This window comes from Bos indicus, chromosome 23 (genome assembly GCF_029378745.1).
Source record: "Bos indicus isolate NIAB-ARS_2022 breed Sahiwal x Tharparkar chromosome 23, NIAB-ARS_B.indTharparkar_mat_pri_1.0, whole genome shotgun sequence".
NCBI classification, from domain to species: Eukaryota; Metazoa; Chordata; class Mammalia; order Artiodactyla; family Bovidae; genus Bos; species Bos indicus.
Window position 1 is genome coordinate 29,783,302 of NC_091782.1, and position 19,736 is coordinate 29,803,037.

At 47.3% G+C, this 19,736-nt stretch overlaps 2 protein-coding genes across 6 annotated transcripts; one reads left to right on the forward strand and one right to left on the reverse strand.

Annotated features, from left to right (window-relative positions):
• Nucleotides 1-5,475: 5,475 nt before the first annotated feature.
• On the reverse strand, nucleotides 5,476-16,213 carry NFKBIL1 (NFKB inhibitor like 1). Of its 3 annotated transcripts, XM_019985735.2 has the most exons (5): nucleotides 16,118-16,213; nucleotides 15,600-15,701; nucleotides 14,698-14,974; nucleotides 6,380-6,601; nucleotides 5,476-6,255 (listed from the first exon to the last, which is right to left on the reverse strand). In XM_019985735.2, exons 3-5 carry the CDS (start codon nucleotides 14,960-14,962, stop codon nucleotides 5,666-5,668), a joined length of 1,077 nt encoding a protein of 358 aa, XP_019841294.2. In that variant the 5' UTR covers nucleotides 14,963-14,974; nucleotides 15,600-15,701; nucleotides 16,118-16,213; the 3' UTR covers nucleotides 5,476-5,665. The 3 variants fall into 3 exon arrangements, with proteins under 3 accessions (XP_019841294.2, XP_019841293.2, XP_019841292.2); XM_019985734.2 differs by lacking the exon at nucleotides 15,600-15,701 and having other exon boundaries at nucleotides 16,118-16,208; XM_019985733.2 differs by lacking the exons at nucleotides 15,600-15,701; nucleotides 16,118-16,213 and adding an exon at nucleotides 15,373-15,540.
• A 70-nt stretch (nucleotides 16,214-16,283) lies between these two features.
• On the forward strand, nucleotides 16,284-18,725 carry ATP6V1G2 (ATPase H+ transporting V1 subunit G2). 3 transcript variants are annotated; one of them, XM_070778225.1, is made up of 3 exons: nucleotides 16,284-16,591; nucleotides 16,861-17,025; nucleotides 17,508-18,725. In XM_070778225.1, the coding sequence occupies exons 1-3, from the start codon at nucleotides 16,580-16,582 to the stop codon at nucleotides 17,679-17,681; spliced, it is 351 nt and encodes a 116-aa protein (XP_070634326.1). In that variant the 5' UTR covers nucleotides 16,284-16,579; the 3' UTR covers nucleotides 17,682-18,725. The 3 variants fall into 3 exon arrangements, with proteins under 3 accessions (XP_070634326.1, XP_070634325.1, XP_019841297.1); XM_070778224.1 differs by having other exon boundaries at nucleotides 16,290-16,591; nucleotides 16,880-17,025; XM_019985738.2 differs by having other exon boundaries at nucleotides 16,322-16,591; nucleotides 16,880-16,980.
• The last annotated feature ends 1,011 nt before the right edge of the window (nucleotides 18,726-19,736 follow it).

Sequence of the window (19,736 nt, forward strand, 5' to 3'; positions counted from 1 at the left end):
TGGCTGCCCTGAAGATGGGACAGAAGTAGACAAATTTGGGACATACTGAGATACATTTCAGGGGTAGAATTGACAGGCCCAGATGATGGATTGATGATGAGGGGGGTGGAAGATGGGGAGACTGAGACAGAAGCAGGATTCTGATGGGATGGGAGAACCAGAAGTTCAATTTTGGATTTAAATCTATTGGCCAGATATCGAAGTCTTGGATAACATTTCAGTCTTGCCAAGAAATGTCACTTGGCAATTCTATCAATATATGTGAGTCTAGATTTCAGAGGCAACGTCAGAACTAGATTGTCAACAGTGGGAACTGTCAGCACAAAGAAAGCCATGGAGATGGAAGAAATACCTTACACACACTCCTAAGATCCCTTTGAGGTATTTATGTTTTCCTTTATGATAAATGCAATGTATCTCCTATTCTAAATGTCAGAAGCAGCAATCTCTTTCTTCTAGAAGCAAAACCCTCCAGACTTAGTTTTCTCTAGAACTCTCACTGGGATTCAACCTCCCTGGATTCTATCCCCTATCCAACACAGGATGCTTGTAACAACCCATTCCACAATATTTTATGGAACTCCTTATATATTTAAATCCTCTATTTCACTTTTGAAAGCATCTTCCTCTGGGACATTGAAACCTGGCTTTTCCCTAAGAACGTTCATTCTGTCTATGGTGAAGGCTGCCCTTTCTTCCACACCCATCACTAGGAGCAGGGGGCAGGAGAGGGCGCTGTCCTCTCCCCCCTTGGCACCACTGATAATCTCCTCCTCTCTTGAAATCCATGCCTTTGCATCTTCCATGTTCTGGTCTTCATAACACAATCTCCTCCACCAGCATCTCTACCACGCATCTAACAATTCGTGTATCTAGATCAGTCTTTCTTCACCTCTCCTTCCCTACCTGATATTCTACCAATAAGATCTTGAAAAACTTGATTTGGGTAAACTCAGTGGTCTCATTCTTGGGTCCTTCTCCTGGACTGCCAAGCATCATAGGAGAGTCATATCCTCAGAAGAGGCCTATTACTAATCCTGGTCATCTAACCTCAGGAAGCCCTTAAGGTCCCCTAATCTTTGTTTGTTGACTTCCTAGTTCTACTCCTGCAGTACTATATCTACTCCTCCATGTTCTAAATCTACATACCTCCCTAGCTCTTTACTCTCAGTGATGCTATTAGGCTTTTATTGAACTTAGGGTCACCTAAGGAGTACTTCTTTATTGTCTTATTTTCCCTTCATGTTTCCTTTTTCTTCTTGAGTCAGAGGACTCTTTCTCCTAAGGTAGACTCTTTGTACTCTGTATTTCACTTCCCCATGTTTACCATTCCCTTTCCCCTCTTCCTTGTTTTCAGTATCTCTTTCCATGTGCCTTCATTTTATATACTCAACTTTACTTCTCAAAAATAAAAAGCCTTTCCTGGACTCTCTCCCTTAAATGTCCATTCCACCTCTCACCTTCCTTTTCTGTGTGATGTCTCAAGAAACTAGCCCTCTAACTAACCACTTTTTCGGGAACTGGTAAAATTTTCCTCACTGTAAAAGTTGTGGGTTGAAAGAGAGATGGTTCTCGGTTACCTTCAGTATTCACCATTCTACAACTTTGTACTCAGCTCCTCCTTTGCCTCACCTCCCACTCATTCCTTAAACCTATGTAAAGCGACTTCTGCCCCTCTGATAAGTGGAAACTGTTTTCTCAAAATTTGTAATCGTCTAGTCCTGAACCCAAAGGATCTTCTGAACTCTCACCTATTAGACTTCTTTGAAGTGTCAGATGTGGCTGCCCGGGCTCTGCTTGGCACACCTCTCTTGCCCTACTTTTCTGTCCCTTCAATCTCTCTCCTTTATTGGCTTCCCTCCCTTTGACCATCCTCAAGGTTCTTCTGATCACCCTCTCTTGGAGGGATCCTGTCCACTCAGAAAAGGATGCCCAAAGCTGTGTCTCCAGCCACTCCAACTTTTCTTTTGAGCTCCAGACCTGCCTGCTGGAAACCTGCACTTCAGGGTCATGCTGCTACCTCCAACCCTGCAGGACCTTCTCGAGCACTGTATTATTCTAAGCAGGTGCACCTCCTGTCATCATATGTGGCTGGTGCTTGTTTGTACACAGGAGAACCCTGGAGAAATCCCTACGATTTCTGTTACTTTGTTCCACCTACATTAGATCACTTGGTTCATTGCAGCCTAAATGTGAAATGTGTGCTCAGCCGTGTCTGACTCTGCCACCCCATGGACTGTAGCTTGCCAGGATCATCTTCCATGGAATTTTCTCTGCAAGAATCTTGAAGCAGGTTACTGTCTCCTGCTTGAGGGGATCTTCTCAACCCAGGGATCAAATCTGCGTCTCTTGCATCTCCTGCACTGGCAGGTGGATTCTTTACCACTGAGCACACCTGGGAAGCCCACTTGTTTGTTAATCATTTCAATAGACTGCAAGCCCTTTGAGGGCAATGACTTTATTTCACTTATATCCATTGTCTAGCAGAGCAGTCTGCTCCTATCAGGTACTTAATAAAAATTTGATTGTCTGAAATCAACTCATTTTCCCCTCAGCCACATACCTCCTTGGTTTAGGGTATTCTGGTCTTTCTTATGCCCTTGGCTGAAAACTTGGAACCATCTAGGACTCCTCTTCCCTCACTCCCACCATCCAGTCAGCTGGCACATCCTAATGACTTATCCCTCTCAAAGTTATAAGATTTGTCCCTTCCTTTAATGCCACTTGGAGTTATTGGGACTTAAGCAGAGTACACAGGCTTTGGGGTAAAATGATTTAACGCTAAGTCCATACTTTGTAGCTGTGTGACTGTAAGTTACAATACATTTATGAGCCTCAGTCTCATCTGTATAACGGAGATCCTTCTGGACAGTTGCTGGCAGGATTCTGATGCTGGGAAAAGGGTGTGACATGGTTAACACATAGAATGTGTCCCCCCACTGCCCACAGCACCTGTTTTAATTGTCTGTACACGTGAAGCAGTCCCTGTCCCCCCACCCCGAGCTGCCACAGTGCCACTGCCTGCCAAGTCCACACATCCCTTACCTTGACATTCTTTGTCCTTTCCTCAACACATGCTTCCTCATACCTGCACTCCACCTACCTCAGGATGCTTGCCTTTCCTGAACATACACTGTTTTCTGACTCTCAGCCTCTGCTCAAGCTGTTTCACTCCTCTCCGGGGCCCTTTCACTCACCCCCTCCCCCAGAAATCCCACCTGTTCATCAAATGGCCTCTCCTCCCTCAGAGCCTGCTGGGTGCTTGCAGACGGAACACACCCCCCGCCCCACCCCCCCACCTTCTACACCCACCATACCTTACTCTATCTAGTTCACTCAGCATGCCTTGAATCAGTTGATTAGGTCTGCCTCCCCTACTGGACAGCAAATTTGAAGCAGTTTGCATTTATCTTTGGGCTACTTGATGCTCAGCTGAACTGCAGTGAGGACAGTCCCTCCCACACGCCTTTCCTGACTTAACCAGACCTGCCCCAACCCCAATCTCCCAAGGGACCCTCTTCAATCTCATCAGTCTCATTCCCAACCCCATGTCTCTATCTGAGACCCAGTGCACCCTCAACTGAGAAGCAATTCCTCGTTCCAGTTCTAGAGCAAGGCTGCACATGTCCATGTCCCCAGGGTTGCACAGAAGGCTCTGAGTCACCCCTTGGGGATCCCTGCTTCCCCTCCCCACCCCAACTGTGGAAGACAGGATGCCTGCTGCCTGGCCCCAGGGGGTCAGAGGAAGCCAAGGCCTCTAGGGCTCAGTATTTTTATCAGCTTAGGAAATAAGAGACACAGAAGCGGAAACCGTGTGGTCAGAGAAAGTGAGCAGCCCTCATCTCAGGGGAACCCCCAACCGGGCTGGGGGCCAGACACCAGGGAGAGACGTTGAAAAGAGGGAGGTCGGGGGGCCAGAGAGTGGGACTTATTTTGCTTTGGTTTTATGTGACTCTCACAGAAGGGCCAATGATGTGCTTAAAAACCAGACTGTCTCCTGGGTGAAGGAACAAATTTGGACACCAGAGTTTTCTGTTGCTCACTTTTCCAGCCCCAGCTTAAAGATCCTAACCCCAACTCCACCCCCGCCACTTCGAACTTGAGTTCTTTGCATGCTACTTCCGAAGTCTCCGGCCTGTGAGAGGAACCGGACGCTTGGGTTGCTCACAGCTCAGTCTCTTCTCTGAATCACGGCAGCTTCCTCTCACAGGATCTTTCTCATCAGCCCTCCCTCCTCCTGCCCCCTGAACATCTGCCGGGTCCTGGGAGACCTGGGGCCTGTTGGCTCTCTGGTCTTCACCGAGGGTCTCACACCCACCTAGTGTGCCCATGCTTCCAGAGACTTTCCCTCCCTGTCCCCCATCACCCTCTGCTTCCACACCTGGGATTCTCCTGTGTAGACCGGCATTCCATTCCAAACCTGAAAAATAAGTTCTGATTCACAACATTCTCTGATGCAGACATGTGTGGACTGCGCACGTGCCGGCGCATGCCCGTATTCTCCTGAGTCCTGCCCCTGAGTTCCTGCTGTGTCCTGCCAGTACTGTGGGATCCCACCGGTGGTGTAGGGTGCGGAGCTGTCTGCAACTTCCTACCCTAGTTCAAGGGAGCTGAAGAGGAGACCGAGTTTGAAGAGTGGAAGAGATGGTGCTCCCCCTACCCTCCCGCCTTAGGAACCCTATACCCTCTCCCACCACCCACCAGGACCTTTTCCTTAACCTCAGGAAAAGGGGACATTTATCTGGAAGGCCAAGACGGGGCTGCCCAGAGATGGAGCCCAGGTTTAGGATCGGGGCAGAAGCTGGCTGGAGGAGTTGAGAACTGGAGCCCTGGAGGAGGAGAGTCAGGACTGAGAAGCCCGAGGGGACTGATGGCCTCGGGTGTGGATCTCTGGTTGCCCAAGAGCAGACAACCCAGGTTACATAATTTGGCTCTTTCCGCCTCCTTCCCCTGCTCCTAATTTTAGTAACCGAAATTCCACTCCCCCACAAGGGCTCTTCCCCTCTCCTTTCTGCTTCTATCCCCCATCCTCCCACCACATTCTCATGGTCCCCCAACTCCAGGCGCCCCCAATTCAGATCATTCAGTGACTCAGCAGAGGGAAAGCCCTGTGTTGGGGGAAGAGGGTGTTAAGTGGGGAGGAGGATGTGGTTCCGGCTGGGGAGGGGAGGGAAACTAGCTTTGTTCCCCTTTTTGCCTCTGTTCACATCTATTTCTCCAACCACTGACTGAAGAATGGAGAGGAGCCCAGCATAGGAAGTGGAGAGACTGGAGGGCAGACAAGCTGGGTCCTCTTAGCGCCGCCCTTGTGGGCGGGTGGGCAGGGGGCTTCTAGTCTGCAGCAGAGGGCCCCGGTGTGTGCCCGCATGGTGCAGGGGTATAGGAGCTGCGGGTTTTGGCATGTGGAGTGGGAAATGAGAAGTCATGGGTGATGAAAACCACAGTGATGGAAAAAGGCAGAGGAGACACCGGGTGTGCAACGTGGAACCAGGTCTTATTAGGAAATGGCAGAGCCAAGGAGCAGGGTGGTGGCCCGCATCCCCCCACCCCCACTCATTACCAGTTTTGCTCCCACCCCATATCCTCTGCCCTTCAGTACTGGCCTCCTGACCTTAACCTTCCTACTGTCCTGCCCTTCCTGCAGTTTCTCGCTCTCCCCTCAGCGTCACTTGAGGGCCTCCGCGTGGCGATTCAGGGCCTGAGAAAGGGCTGTCACAGCTCCCATCACTCGGCCCAGCTCCCAGGTCTCAATCTGGCTTCGGAATCGCTGCAGGAAGCGGTCAGGGTGCCAGCGCACCTGCTGGACCCTCAAGTACCTCCTCAGAGCCCCCTGTTCCTCCAAGGGGGGACCCCTGGCCACCAGTGCTGCAGCCATGGCTTCTGGGTCCCCTCCCCCAGGGCAGGGCCAAGGCACATCACCAAAGCGCCAGAGTCTGCCCCGCCCTGCGCCTCTGGGGTGCTCTGCCCGGGGCCCAGCTCTGGCCGGCTCCGGAGCGCGATCCCTGAGCGCCTCCTGCGCCCTCCGGGCTCGGCTCTCACGCAGTTCCTCCTCTTTGGCCCGGGCTCGCTCTCGGAAGAGCCGCTGCTCCTCCTCCTGCTGCCGCCAGCTGTGCCCGGAGCCCTCAGCCCGTGGGGGTCGGCAGGCTCCCTCTGCCTCACGCCGCTGCTGCTGGTGCTTCTGGGCATGTTCCCGGGCCATGCGATCTGACCAGGCTGAGAAGGACTCGGGTTCCTGGGTCTCATGGGAAGCATCATCTGTTTGGGAGGGCAGGTGGGGGTGGTCTCGGAGAGGCTGTGAGGAGGTGATGGGCAGCTCGGGAGAAGGGAGCACAGGAAGCCAGTGGGGAAGGGCGGCTGTGGATGGAAATGGCATCCTTACCTTCAAATCTCCCGATGACCTCCTGCCACTCGTCCTCCAGCTCTCCCTGCAGCTTCTGTCTCCATTCCCGTTCCTTAGAGGCCTCATCTTCCTCCTCCTCCTCAGCAGAATCCCAGGGGGGTCCCCAGCCCAGAATCTGCCCTGGGGTCTCCCCATCCTTATTCTTTATTCCCATGGCAGAAGGACAGCGACTCAGCAGTGGCAGGAAGAAATCCGTGTAGGCTGTTGACGGGACAGCAGTGAGCACAAATTAGCTGGGAGGGCCGCCATCTTGAATCTGCAGGTCACTCACTCCCTTGGTCTTAGAGCAATGGAAGCGTTGCCCACACGGATGCCTCCTGGGTACTAGGCAACCATTGTCACTGACAAATACTTATTGATACTTTACATCATGAATAAGTGTGGTGGTTTAAAATATTCTGTCTTTGCAGACCAATCTGGTGTCCTGGGAGCTCCACTACATCAAATATTTTCTAGCTTGCCTCCCTTTGACTGTATATTCCATTTTTTGGCTTGAAAAATACCGTTACTTTGTACTTTTTATTGTGTTTCTCATCCAAAACTATATCCTATATAGAATATCTGAACACCCTGATCTGTACCATTATAAATATACAAATACATAATATTTTTCTTTTTATATCACTTTTCAGTAAGCTGAGAAAAATAAATATTCTCAGGGAAATCTCTCAGCCAGCCTTAGCCAGGGGATGCTGAGAGGGTAATGGAGAGGTAGTCCAATAATGAATTTAAGCCACTGAAATGTTCCCAGCAGCAGGGCAAACTCTTTCCAAATGACTGCCGACCTAAGGCAGGGGAAAGGGGTTGAGACAGAAGGTCCCAACCTGGCTGACAGGAGGCTGGGGGAAACCGGGAAAGGGACTGACATGCCTGAGCGCCCATCTTCCTGAGTCCTGACCTCAACGCACCTGCTCCATTGTCAGCTGAGTGCCAACACTGCACCTACCAGTGCCCCCTGCCACAGCCACCAGCCCCCCCTGCACTCCCAGGACAGAGGAAGGTGAGCAAGCCACCCTCCCTTCCTGTAGACCTACTTTTTCTCCCTAGGGCAGGAGGAAGTGGGCCGGCAGGCAGTCTTTCAATCTTTATTCACTGATGCTAGAACATAGTGGCTGCCCGGCAAAACGATGGGACAGAGGAAGGGCCGTCCTGTCAGTACCAGGAAGGCACAAGATAGAATGGGTCCAGCCTTGGCTGGCCAAGGCCCACTGCCCCCTACCCATCTCCTGGCACACTCGAGTGTCACTCAACGCAAACCACATCAGGATGAGGGGTCGGGGAAACTTCTCTTTAGTACTGATGTGACCTGTCACAAGTCCTCCTAACTTGTCCCACCCAGCAACTGGCCTTGTCTTTCAACAGCTTATTTCTCACCAGGGCTCACAGCAGGTGTGAGGGTTGGTGGGTGCTCAGGTTTGCATGGGAGGTTTTAAAATTCATAGGTTTGAAGGGGTAAGCCCTCCAACTATAAAACACTATGAGTAAAATCTGGTACGGAATATTAAATAGCCACTAAAGATTATGTTGGTGTGGGGAAAAAGCAGGCTGCAAAACTGTATATAGGATCCAATCACAATTGTGTGAAAAGAGACCAAATCAATGGTTGAAAAACAGATTTGAAAGAAATATGTAAAAATTCTAGTTTCAGGGTGGTAGACTATGAGTAGCTTTCCCTCCAAGTCCTAGCTGATATTTTAATGTGAAAAGGACATAACTAATATGAAATTTTCTTTTCTTTTTAAAGATTGAAGAATAAATTTAATCACTGTTAACAGCTAGGTGTGGTCCCTTTTCAGTCCTGTCTTGGTGTATATAAACACATATGCACGACAATTTCTTTTCAAGAGTTACATGTTGTTTGGTAGCTTTCTTTTTTCATTTAGCAGTTCATTTATAATTTCCACAGGAGTATACATAGCCTACCTCATTCTTTTTTGTGAGTGTGTAGTGTTCCATTGTGTATATCAAACAAACCTTCCCACCCCCAATAGAAAGACTTTGTTTCCAAAAATGATCAGTCTTACACATATGTGTTTGTGGACTCCTTACAGTACTTCTGTGGGGTAGATTCTCAGAAGGGGAATTTCTGAGTAAACAAAATGTGCAATTTTGCCAAATTGCTTTCAAAAAAATTTGTGCCAAGGTATACCCCATCAAGAAAGTAGGAGTACCTAATGAAATTATAGTTTTATCACTTTCAGGAAACTTTTTATATGTGATAAGGAATATTATTCAATTATTCTTGAAATAAACTAGGTAATTATCAAAATATTTAAAAAAAGAATATATGAGTGCCTGTCAAGTCCTTTATCAAATCTGAATATCACCAACCCTTTAAATTTTGCCCATCTGATAGATTAAAAAAAAGACTTTATTAATGAAAGTTTTTCATATTCATATTCTGTGTCTACTTTTCCCCTGGATAATATACAGATAGATATGAGAGTTATTTATATAATATGGATACCCATCCTTTGTGTTTATTTCACATATACTGTAAATATTTTCCTCTATCTTTTCAAAGTTTTTGTCATTAAATCTGTGTCTATTTTCAACTTACAGCTTTTGACTTTATTTCATTCTTAGGAGGGTTTTTCTCCACTCCAAGATTATGCCCTTGTGTTTTTTCCTACTATATTTATTCCTAGAAAAAAAATTTTTTTCAAAACCAGAAAAAAGTACCAAGTATAGTATGATAAGCAACCTATTCCTACCACAAAGTATGTGAATGTATTTTCATTTTTGCAAAATAATTTTATTAAAAAAAAAACCATCAGAGATAAAACTAAAGTTTTCTTTGATACTGTCTTCCAAGTTTTATCCCCCAGAGAAAACCCTCTCATGAATTTGAGTCCTTCCTGTCGCATTTAGATGTTTAATCTGCTGTAATTTACTTTTGAGTCGGGTGTAAGGTAAGACTATTTTTCTCCAGAGAAGACAAATGGTCTGGTTATCATTTATTAAATAGTTCACCACCACCCTCTCCAGTTATTTGAAACACCAAATTTACTGACAATTTAACAGTATAGATCAACTTTTCCCAATGTTCTTTAATTCATATGTTGTACTTTTATACTGGGAAAAATAAATGTGAAAAAAAGCTTTGTGGCATAAACACGTTCTTCATCTTAGTGATAGAAGCGCTGTTCTTCTCCCCCAAACGAGACACGATTTCTGTCTTAATGAGATGTTGATACTAATTGGTACAGAACACTTTTAAAAAATGCCAGATCAGAAGTTTATATTCAGTGATGATTGATATGCAGAGGAAGAAAAGGTAACAGTGGGCGAGCTGGTTGGAGAGGGCTTCTAGAAGGAGGTGGGGGCCTACATTGGGTTGTGAAGGGAGAATAACTTAGCAAGGTGGAAAACTTACTAGGGCGGCAGGAAGGCGACAGGCAAGAGGCAGATAAAAGACAGGCATGCTTGTTGAAAACAGGTTTGGGGTCACTGAAGACAGAGTCATGGAGCAGGAGTCTCAGGTTTGTGGGTGTGCCGTGGGAGGTTAAGTTGGAAAGGCAAAGGGAACGTAAACCGGATGGCTCAGTCATCTGTAAAGCAGGGCCACAGCCTACTTCTACTGAGCAGATCAAAGTAGGTAATGGATGGGAAATGTCTCATACTGTGCTGGCACAGGGCAGAGGTGCAGTGAATGCTACACTCAGGAGATAAAAACAAAAAATCAAGCTGGCTTTGGACTTATTCTTTTTGCAAAGATGGTGACAAAACGACCCTGTTTGTCATCGTTCACTCATTCTTGCTGAAGGCAGAGAATGGCTATCGTTGGATTAACGTGTGTTTATACAGGGGTCTCTGACAGCTAAGACCACCTTCCTAGGAGGTGTTACTAAAAGCCTCAAAGGTAGTGGCCATTCACTGGTATCTCACTGGGTGTGACAACCCAGCCCAGCCAATTCAGAATGAACTGACACATCCCTTGGACCCACCATGGGAACTGAAGGGAAATCCACCCTCCCCCAGAAAATTCTGGGTCATTTCATCTGTTCAAAGAAAATACCTGGATTTTAAGGCAGAATGGTCCCTAGAGATGGGCCTTCTTACCAAGGAGTTAGAAGGCCACCTGGTGGTGAGGATGGCAGGGGACCAGGAGGAAGGAAAGCCTGAGGGCCTGGGAGTGACCTGAGTGTAGGTGAAATTTCAGCAAGGTCCTGAAGTTTCTGGGCCCTGCTTTCCTCATCCTTAAATGGAACCATAATTATCAATCTCACATGTTTCTTAGAATTCAATATAATGAAGGAAGCACCTACTGTAAGAGACATTTCTGTCACTAAAGAAGCCTTAACTGAGTAATAAAAGAATAAAAATAATAGTACTTCTCATCTTTTGTTGTTGTTTAGTCACTAAGTCCTATCTGACTTTTTGTGACCCCATGGACTCTAACCCGACAGGCTCCTGTGTCTGTGGGGTTTTCTGGAGAATACTGGAGTGGGTTGCCATTTCCTTCTCCAGGGAATCTTCCCAATCCACGGATCAAACCCACATCTCCTGCACTGCAGGTGGATTCTTTACTGCTGACCACTAAGGAAGCCCTACTAATCACCTGCTGCTGCTGCTAAGTCGCTTCAGTCGTGTCCAACTCTGTGCGACCCCATAGACGGCAGCCCACCAGGCTCCCCTGTCCCTGGGATTCTCCAGGCAAGAACACTGGAGTGGGTTGCCGTTTCCTTCTCTAATGCATGAAAGTGAAAAGTGAAAGTGAAGTCGCTCAGTCGTGTCAGATTCTTAGTGACCTCATGGACTGCAGTGTACCAGGCTCCTCCGTCCATGGGATTTTCCAGGCAAGAGTACCGGAGTGGGTTGCCATTGCCTTCTCTGACTTATCATCTAGTGAATACCAAAACTGCACCAAGTGCTTGCCTCACTTGCCACAACCTCCATTCTAGAGAAGCAAATTAGGTTCACGCAGGCTAAACTGGAGAGGGCTTGACACAGCCCATTAAGTGCCAGGGCTGGAACTTGATGGGGTCTGAGGTCTGCCTCAGGGCATTCTGCTCTGTTGTCATATACAGTGTCAACTGTCAAGTTGGGTGCCTGCACTTTGTAAACCTCCTCTCTTTAAGTTAAAAAATAATCTGAATAGGTCAGCCTATCTCACTATGTTAGGGGAACTAAACAATAGGGGATTTTTGACTATATGGGGGGAGGTTTCAGGGTGTGGGTGAGATTCCTGTACATTCTTGGGGAGCTGGGGGGGATGACAATAGCAATCAAACTGAGTTCAGATTGCTCATCCACCAAGAGATTTTCATCTAATGTTCTTATTCTAGAAGGAAAGTTTCTAAAAGGGGAAATGGCATTGCACCTGTTATTTTCTTAGGGAGAGTTGTACCTCTTCTGAGCTGCGTCCACTGCCACTACAGTATCAACAAGCCCTCATCAATATCAAAGGCTTTCCAGAATGCAGATATTTGGGGGATTTGATAAGAGCTGATCTGAAAGTACATATAGTTGACCCTCCATATTCTCAGGTTCCACATCTGCAGAGTCAACCAACCATAGACCTAAAATATTCAGGGGAAAAAAAAATTCCATCAAGTTCCAAAAGCCAAAACTTAATTTGCAGTTTGCCTACAACTATCTACGTAACATTTCCATTGGATTAAGTATGTTAAGTAATCTACAGGAAGACAGTGCATGGGTTATATGCAAACATCACACCATTTCATAAAAGGGACTTGAGCACCTGTGGATTTGGGTATCCTGGGAGTGGGGGGTTCTAGAACCAATCCCTCTCAGATACCAAGGGACAATGGTACACTGTATATCAGGTAGTCTGGGAGAGCATGGCTAGGCTAGCCCTGGTAACGAAACATGTGAATGTTTCTGCAGTGAAATGTATGAATATTGACATCAGTAGGATAACAGCATATCATAAATAGATTAGCTTCAGTTTAGGTTAGATTTTTGTCACCAAATGAGTTTGGTGGCAGGTTGATGAAAAAATACGGTTCTCAGAGTGTTTCTGAGTTTCAGAACTGTGGGTAAAGGAGTATGGATCTATTAATACCCACAGGAACAATGGCTAGAGTGCTTAGCATGTGCTTATCACAACAAACTGTGGAAAATTCTGAAAGAGATGGGAGTACCAGACCACCTGACCTGCCTCTTGAGAATCCTGTATGCAGGTCAGGAAGCAAAAGTTAGAACCGGACATGGAACAACAGACTGGTTCCAAATAGGAAAAGGAGTACGTCAAGGCTATAGATGGTCACCCTGCTTATTTAACTTACATGTAGAGTACATCATGAGAAACGCTGGGCTGGATGAAGCACAAGTTGAAATCAAGACTGCTGGGAAAAACAGCAATAACCTCAGACATGCAGATGACACCACTCTTATAGCAGAAAGTGAAGAAGAACTAAAGAGCTTCTTGATGAAAGTGAAAGAGGAGAGTGAAAAAGTTGGCTTAAAACTCAACATTCAGAAAACTAAGATCATCAACTTAGAAAACTAAGTCCCATCACTTCATGGCAAATAGATAGGTAAACAGTGGAAAGTGGCTGACTTTATTTTTCTGGGCTCCAAAATCACTGCAGATGGTGACTGCATCCATGAAATTAAAAGACGCTTACTCCTTGGAAGGAAAGTTATGACCAACCTAGACAGCATATTAAAAAGCAGAGATATTACTTTGCCAACAAAGGTCCGTCTAGTCAAAGCTTTGGTTTTTCCAGTAGTCATGTATGGATGTGAGAGTTGGACTATAAAGAAAACTGAGGGCTGAAGAATTGGTGCTTTTGAACTGTGGTGTTGGAGAAGACTCTTGAGAGTCCCTTGGACTGCAAGGAGATCCAACCAGTCCATCCTAAAGATCAGTCCTGGGTGTTCTTTGGAAGGACTGATGTTGCAGCTGAAACTCTAATGCTTTGGCCACCTGATGTGAAGAAGTGACTCATTTGAAAAGACCCTGATGCTAGGAAAGATCGAGGGCAGGAGGAGAAGGGGACGACACAGGATGAGATGGTTGGATGGCATCACCAACTCAATGGACATGAGTTTGGGTAAACTCTGGGAGTTGGTAATGGACAGGAGGGCCTGGCATGCTGCAGTCCATGGGGTCACAAAGAGTCGGACACAACTGAGTGACTGAACTGAACTATCACGTGCTGGGTGCTTCATTATGTGCTGTGTCAGTTGATGCTAAAAACATTCACAGCATGAGTGCTTTGAACACAGGTGTTATCACTGTGTAATTCTATAAAGTACCACACAGCAGAGACTATCCAGGTAGGCTGCTGGGATACAATCCTTGCTCTACCACTTAATAGTTGTTTGACTTTGGCAAATTACTTCTCTGTACTGTTTCCTTATCTGAGAAGTAAAGGATGATGTTAGTGCTTATATCTTCACAGGGTAGTTGTTAGGATTAAACGAGTTGCTTTGTGAGAAGTGCCTGTGTGCTTAGTCCCCCAGTTGTGTCTGACTCTTTGCAACCCCATGCACTGTAGCCCGCCAGGCTCTTCTGTCCATGGGGATTCTCCAGGCAAGAATACTGGAGTGGGTTGCCATACCCTCCTCTAGGGGATCTTCCCAACTCAGGGATTGAAACCAGGTCTCCCTCACTGCAGGCAGATTTTTTACTGTCTGAGCCACCAGGGCAGCCCTAAATGAGTTGCTTTGTGAGAAGTGCCTGGCACACAGCAAAGGCTGCTACTAATTAATTTTGCACAGTGACAAATTAAGCATCAACAAAGTTTAGTTACTTGCCCAAGAACACACAGCTGTTAATTGTGGAGCTGGGATCTGAATCCATGCATTGTAACTGCAGAGAGTACCCTCTATCTTATTTTTCATACTACAGGCAAACAACCAGTTAAGAGAAAAAAGTAGCTGCTAACCTAGATATTGTGGCTCAGACCGTATAGAAACTTCTTGCAATGTAGGAGACCCGGGTTCGACCCCTGGGCCAGGAAAATCCCCTGGAGAAGGGAACGGCAACCCATTCCAGTATTCTTGCCCAGAGAATCCCATGGACAGAGAAGCCAGGTGGACTACAGTCTATGAGATTGCAAAGAGTCGGACCCTACTGAGCAATTAACACACAACAATCTAGAGAGATGTGAAGTTTGAGTACTAGTTGCTGTTTGGGTAATGCTGGGCTCCTCAGACAGTGGTAGCTCAGTAATGTGAAGGCATAAATGATAGCCATAAGCCAATTTGGTCAACTACTTCCCTGAGTCCCAGGACCAAACAACTGGCTTATTTCTTCTACCACTGGCCTTCATCTCAGACCCCATCAGTTGCTCACGACCTTGTTCCCCACCAGGCAGACTCACCATCAGGGCCCTGGCGGGCAGCGGCATGCAGCGCCGTGTCCCCATGGCGGTCCTGGTGGGCAGGGTCAGCCCCAAGCCGCAGCAGCAGGCACAGGGCAGGGGCATCGTGGCGGGCGCATGCCCGGTGCAGAGGTGGGGGCTGCCCAGCATCTACATCAAGGCCTGGGTGTCGCTGAAGGAGGGCTTGGGCCCGAACCAGCCGTCCTGCAGACAAATAGCGACGGAAGCGACGCTCTCGGCGTTGGCGACGGGAAGTGGAGGCCATGGAACTCTTGGGCTGAGGAAGAAGGATAAGAAGGCAGCAGTCAGGACCCCAGCCTTGGATGGTCCCTCCCCCTCCATCTCTGGCCTACTCTGTTTCTCCCTTCGGTTCCCCATTTCTTCTGACAATTTCCAACAAGAAATGAGGCCAATCCTAACCCTCATCCCTTTACCAGATGAGAAGTTTGAAAAAAATTTTGAGGGGCGCTGGGGTCACATTTTTTTTTTAATGTAAAATTTGAGAAAAGGATAAATGATTACTTAAAGGCTCATTAGCCCAGGTAAATTTCCATAAAGGATTTTGTTATATAATACAAAACAGAATGATGGGGGAAATTTTTATCAACAGATACCTTAATTTTAAAAAGTCACAGACAATTTCAAATAATGATCTAGAAATTGAGTATAATGTACCCGGCAAACAGATGTAGAGGCTTCTCCCTCTGGGACTTGGGGGGAGGGGTTACTCATCAGACCTGCCCCCCCCGCCCCCAAAGTACCCCCGGAGCAGTAGGCCCGAAGCCCGTGTTTAAGACGCTCCGAGGAAGGGAGGCGGGAAGGGCGGAGATACTCTAGACTGACGGAAGTGGCGCAAGCCGAGAAGCAGGTAAAGGGCGGAAATGAACTGTGAGGCGTGTTACCGGATGTCGTTCCTCCCCGAGGGGGCAGGAGGTGTTTCCTTGGCCCAGCCTCCGGGGGGAAACTAGGGAACTTAAGAAAAGGGTCCGTCTGAAACCGGAAGTCTGGAAGACAGGAGAGGAAAAGGAGCAGAGAGGCAAAGGCTCTTGGGGAGTTTAACCCCGCCTCCCTCAACTGGGAGGAGAGAGGAGACGGTTCAGTGATAGACGAAAAAATGAGACGAGAGAGAAAACAGAAGAGATAAAGACAAGAAAAAAACCGCAGTGAAAATGCAAAACTAAACCCCAAACCACAGTAAGGCCAAGGAAGGGACAGATCATAGAAGAAAAATACAGTAAAAGACAAGGAAAACAACTGTAGGACAAAGCAAATGAGATGAATGGAGAAATTTGGAATTGGAAAGATGTAGCAAAAAAAGATGGAAATGGGAGGGAGAAAAAAGAGGGGGAGAGAAGTTGGAAGAATTCAGAGAAGCCCAGATATTCTGTTCCCAACATACCAAGCATGATAATTTCCTTACCTCTTCACCCCATTCTCAATCTCTGCCGCCTTCTTTCCTAAACACTCTTCTCTCGGCCGCCGCCCCCCATTCCTTCCAACTGGGAAAGCTCTGCACCTGCTGTAGTAAGCGAACAGCTTTGGACCTGGTCTCTGCTGCCACCAGGCGGTAATTCTGAGTACTGCCAGCATGAGAGGTGGAAAGGAGGACCAGCCATCAATGGGAGGATCAATTTGGGGGAGACACCCGGTACAGGAGTCTGAGCGAAAAGGGGAGCACTAAGACCCAGGGGGAGTGAAAGGCTGCAGCAAACAGCTGGAGGAGGATTAGGCGTTGTGGGGGGAGGGAAGAGGGGGAGCCATCTGGTACCTTGGTGGCTTCTGAAACAAACAACATTGGTCATAACAACAGAAATGGCCAGTCAATCCCAGGGTATCCAGCAGCTCCTGCAAGCCGAGAAGCGGGCGGCTGAGAAGGTGGCAGATGCCAGAAAGAGTGAGTCTCATTTTTTCCTTAGGAATCTGGAAAGAAAATTAGGGGTAGAGGGACAGCAAACATTTGAGTCCTTGGGATAACCCAAGACTGATGGAGAGAGAGCTGGGGGCTGCGGTTGCTTTTAGGAGGGAAGAAATGGGTGGGTGATGAGAATCCTGTTCTTGGCTGACAGAGAGAAGGCAGTAACTTTGAGGGAGGGACTGACCCCCTACTTTCACAGTGTGTGTGTGTGTGTGTTGGGGGGCGGGGGGTCCTATCCCCACTGTCAGTCCTTTCTTCTGCCTCCAGGGAAGGCTCGGCGTCTGAAGCAGGCAAAGGAGGAGGCACAAATGGAAGTGGACCAGTACCGCAGAGAGAGAGAGCAAGAATTCCAGAGCAAGCAGCAGGCAGTGAGTCGTGGGGGAGCTGAGATGGGACCCCGAGTGTGCATGTTGGTGGGTATATCTGGTGGGATGTGTACAGGGTGATTCCACAAGAAAAAAGGTGGTCAAGGGTCAAAGGGGACCCTGGTGAGGTCAAGCTTAGTTGTATGTAAGAGAGTCTGGGAGTTTTGAAGGACTCGTGTAGCTGGTGGTGGAGGTGGGGGGATGGCTGAGATCTATGCAGGGTATGATGACATTTGGGGTGGAGGGCAGAGTTTTATGGGCATGGATGGTGAGGATCCTACAGTCTGTTGTAGGATGATGCTGCATGTCAGATCTTAGAGGAGAGGGCATTATGTTGGTCTCTTTGGTGTCCAGATATTTCCATGGATGCGAGTGGTGTCTATCTAGATATTTCCATGGGTGGGCATGACTCTGGAGAGGGCCTTGCTTCCTGGCCTTGCTCCAGGACCCTTCCTTCCACGTGCCTGGATGCTTCTTTCTCTGTTTCTGCTTTTTCTTTTCTCTCTTCCACCCTTTCTCCCACTCCCCAGGCCATGGGCTCCCAAGGGAACTTGTCAGCTGAGGTGGAGCAGGCTACAAGGCGCCAGGTGCAGGGCATGCAGAGCTCCCAGCAGAGAAACCGTGAACGTGTCCTGGCCCAGCTTCTCGGCATGGTCTGCGACGTCAGGCCCCAGGTTCACCCCAACTACCGGATTGCTGCCTAGGACCTAACCTAGGGCCTGACTCCTCCCAGTTCCCTCCTGCCAAGAAATCCCCAAGTCAAAATCAACTTCCACCATAATCCTTCTCTCCCTTGCATTCCCTAGAAATTCTAGGAAGCAGGATCCAATGATTCTCCTGTGAAACTTAGACATACCCTGGTCAGACCTGAATCTCCTTATTACTCTTTTACTGGGACCGTGTAAACTGCCAGGTCACCTTCACTCAGATCCTTTGTGAAATTTGTAGCTTGGAGAAGTAGGGATGTGGAAAACACTGACTTCAGGGCCAGGCAGGCTTGGGTCCCTCTCCTGACTGTGCCACTTGCTGGCTGGGCAACCATGACAAGCTACTTAAACTGTAACTCCCGTGTCCTTGTAAGGCTGGAATAATGCTACCTTGTTGTTGCATTAACTAGAAATCATTCTGTAAAGAGCCTAGCATGGTTTCTAGTAGCTGGATTCAATAAGTGACAAATCTGTGATATTATAATGACCCCCTGCCCACCTGCCAAAACCTAAACACAGCTGTTTTCTCACTTCTGTCTGTGGCTTTCTAATTCTACTCATTCATCTTGCTGATGCTGCTGCTGCTGCTAAGTCGCTTCAGTCGTGTCCGATTCTGTGCGATGCCATAGACGGCAGCCCACCAGGCTCCCCCGTCCCTGGGATTCTCCAGGCAAGAACACTGGAGTGGGTTGCCATTGTGACCCTCCTAATTCTCTAGAGAATTGATTCTTCCCATCTTTCTTTTCCCACAGACCTTATGATCCCTGAAAAGATGAAATGGCTTTAATTAGCCTCTCTATTGTGATTCCAGGAAGATGTTTGCATTTTTTAGCCTTTTTGTCTCTGTTAAGTTGGTCTTTCTCTTTATTGGCTTTCCCCCTTTTGCTATTTCCCGAAAGAACCATCAGATGCTTACTGCTTCCTGAGATCTAAAGTGATGTTGTGTCCTCTTGTGTGCATGACCTTCCTTTTACATCCTCAACACCATACTTTCCCTTTGTAACAATAAAAGTGTCAATAAAATAATTATGGGCAAATCAACTGGTGGTTTGAGTCAGCTTCCTTTTGCTTCTCATTTCTCATTTTCAGTCATTTTTGTTCCTTGCTTATGTATTCCCCACTCAAAAGGGCTGTCCTTTGAAGCTTGTTGGGAGAAACAAAAGCAAATGGCACATAAGTTTTTCTCCTAAGTGAGAAACATGTGGCTCCTCCTTTGCAAACCTGAGGACTGTAGATGGTAACTAGAGAGAAAATCTGAGGGGTAGTAACATTGCTTTGGCATTACTTTGTAATGCCGTTAAAGTAAAGTAAAGGTAGTAACATTACTTTGGCCACCAGATGCAGAGAGCTGACTCATTTGAAAAGACCCTGATGTTGGGAAAGATTGTGGGCAGGAGAAGGGGACAACAGAGGATGAGATGGCTGGATGGCATCACCGACACAATGGACATGGATTTGGGTGGACTCCGGGAGTTGGTGATGGACAGGGAGGCCTGGCGTGCTGTGGTTCATGGGGTCGCAAAGAGTCGGACACGACTGAGCGACTGATCTGAACACTGCTTTGTTTTCCTTCATAGAATTTATCCGTACTTGACATGTCTCCCCTGTTAAATGAACTCTGTGATGATAGGGCTGTTCGTTGCTATGTACCCAGATCTTAGGCTAGCACTTGACACAGGACTGGCAGTTGATAAATGCTGTTGAAAAAAAAAGATATTGTGGGTTGGAAAAACTGCCCTTCTGTAACATCATCCTTGAATCACTTTTATTTCTTTCGGCCACAGAAAACAAGCCTTAAACCAATGAGGTTATCTGTAGGGTATTTATTAAGCACTCTTTAATCAGGGAGACGGGATACAGTACAGAATAAAGAGGTGTCTACGTTCTGGCTCTGTCACCTTGCTAGCTGTATTACTTTGGACATGTTGATTTATTTCTTTGAATCTGTTTGCTTGATATAGAATGGGAATAATGGTACACCTTGGTGTTAAATGGTTAAGTGATAGTACATAAAGGGTCAAACGTTTGTTATCAGTTTTGTTAAGTCACATC

Excerpts from the sequence above, each read along its gene's own strand:
- NFKBIL1 (XM_019985733.2), bottom strand. The coding sequence starts at position 15,429 with ATGAGTAACCCCTCCCCCCAAGTCCCAGAGGGAGAAGCCTCTACATCT. Across the intron at positions 6,602-14,697 it reads TGCCCGCCAGGGCCCTGATG|CCTACACGGATTTCTTCCTG; the intron begins GTGAGTCTGCCT and ends TCCCGTCAACAG. Across the intron at positions 6,256-6,379 it reads GGTCATCGGGAGATTTGAAG|ATGATGCTTCCCATGAGACC; the intron begins GTAAGGATGCCA and ends CCTCCCAAACAG.
- ATP6V1G2 (XM_070778224.1), top strand. The coding sequence starts at position 16,510 with ATGGCCAGTCAATCCCAGGGTATCCAGCAGCTCCTGCAAGCCGAGAAG. Across the intron at positions 16,592-16,879 it reads GGTGGCAGATGCCAGAAAGA|GGAAGGCTCGGCGTCTGAAG; the intron begins GTGAGTCTCATT and ends TTCTGCCTCCAG. Across the intron at positions 17,026-17,507 it reads GACCCCGAGTGTGCATGTTG|GCCATGGGCTCCCAAGGGAA; the intron begins GTGGGTATATCT and ends CCCACTCCCCAG.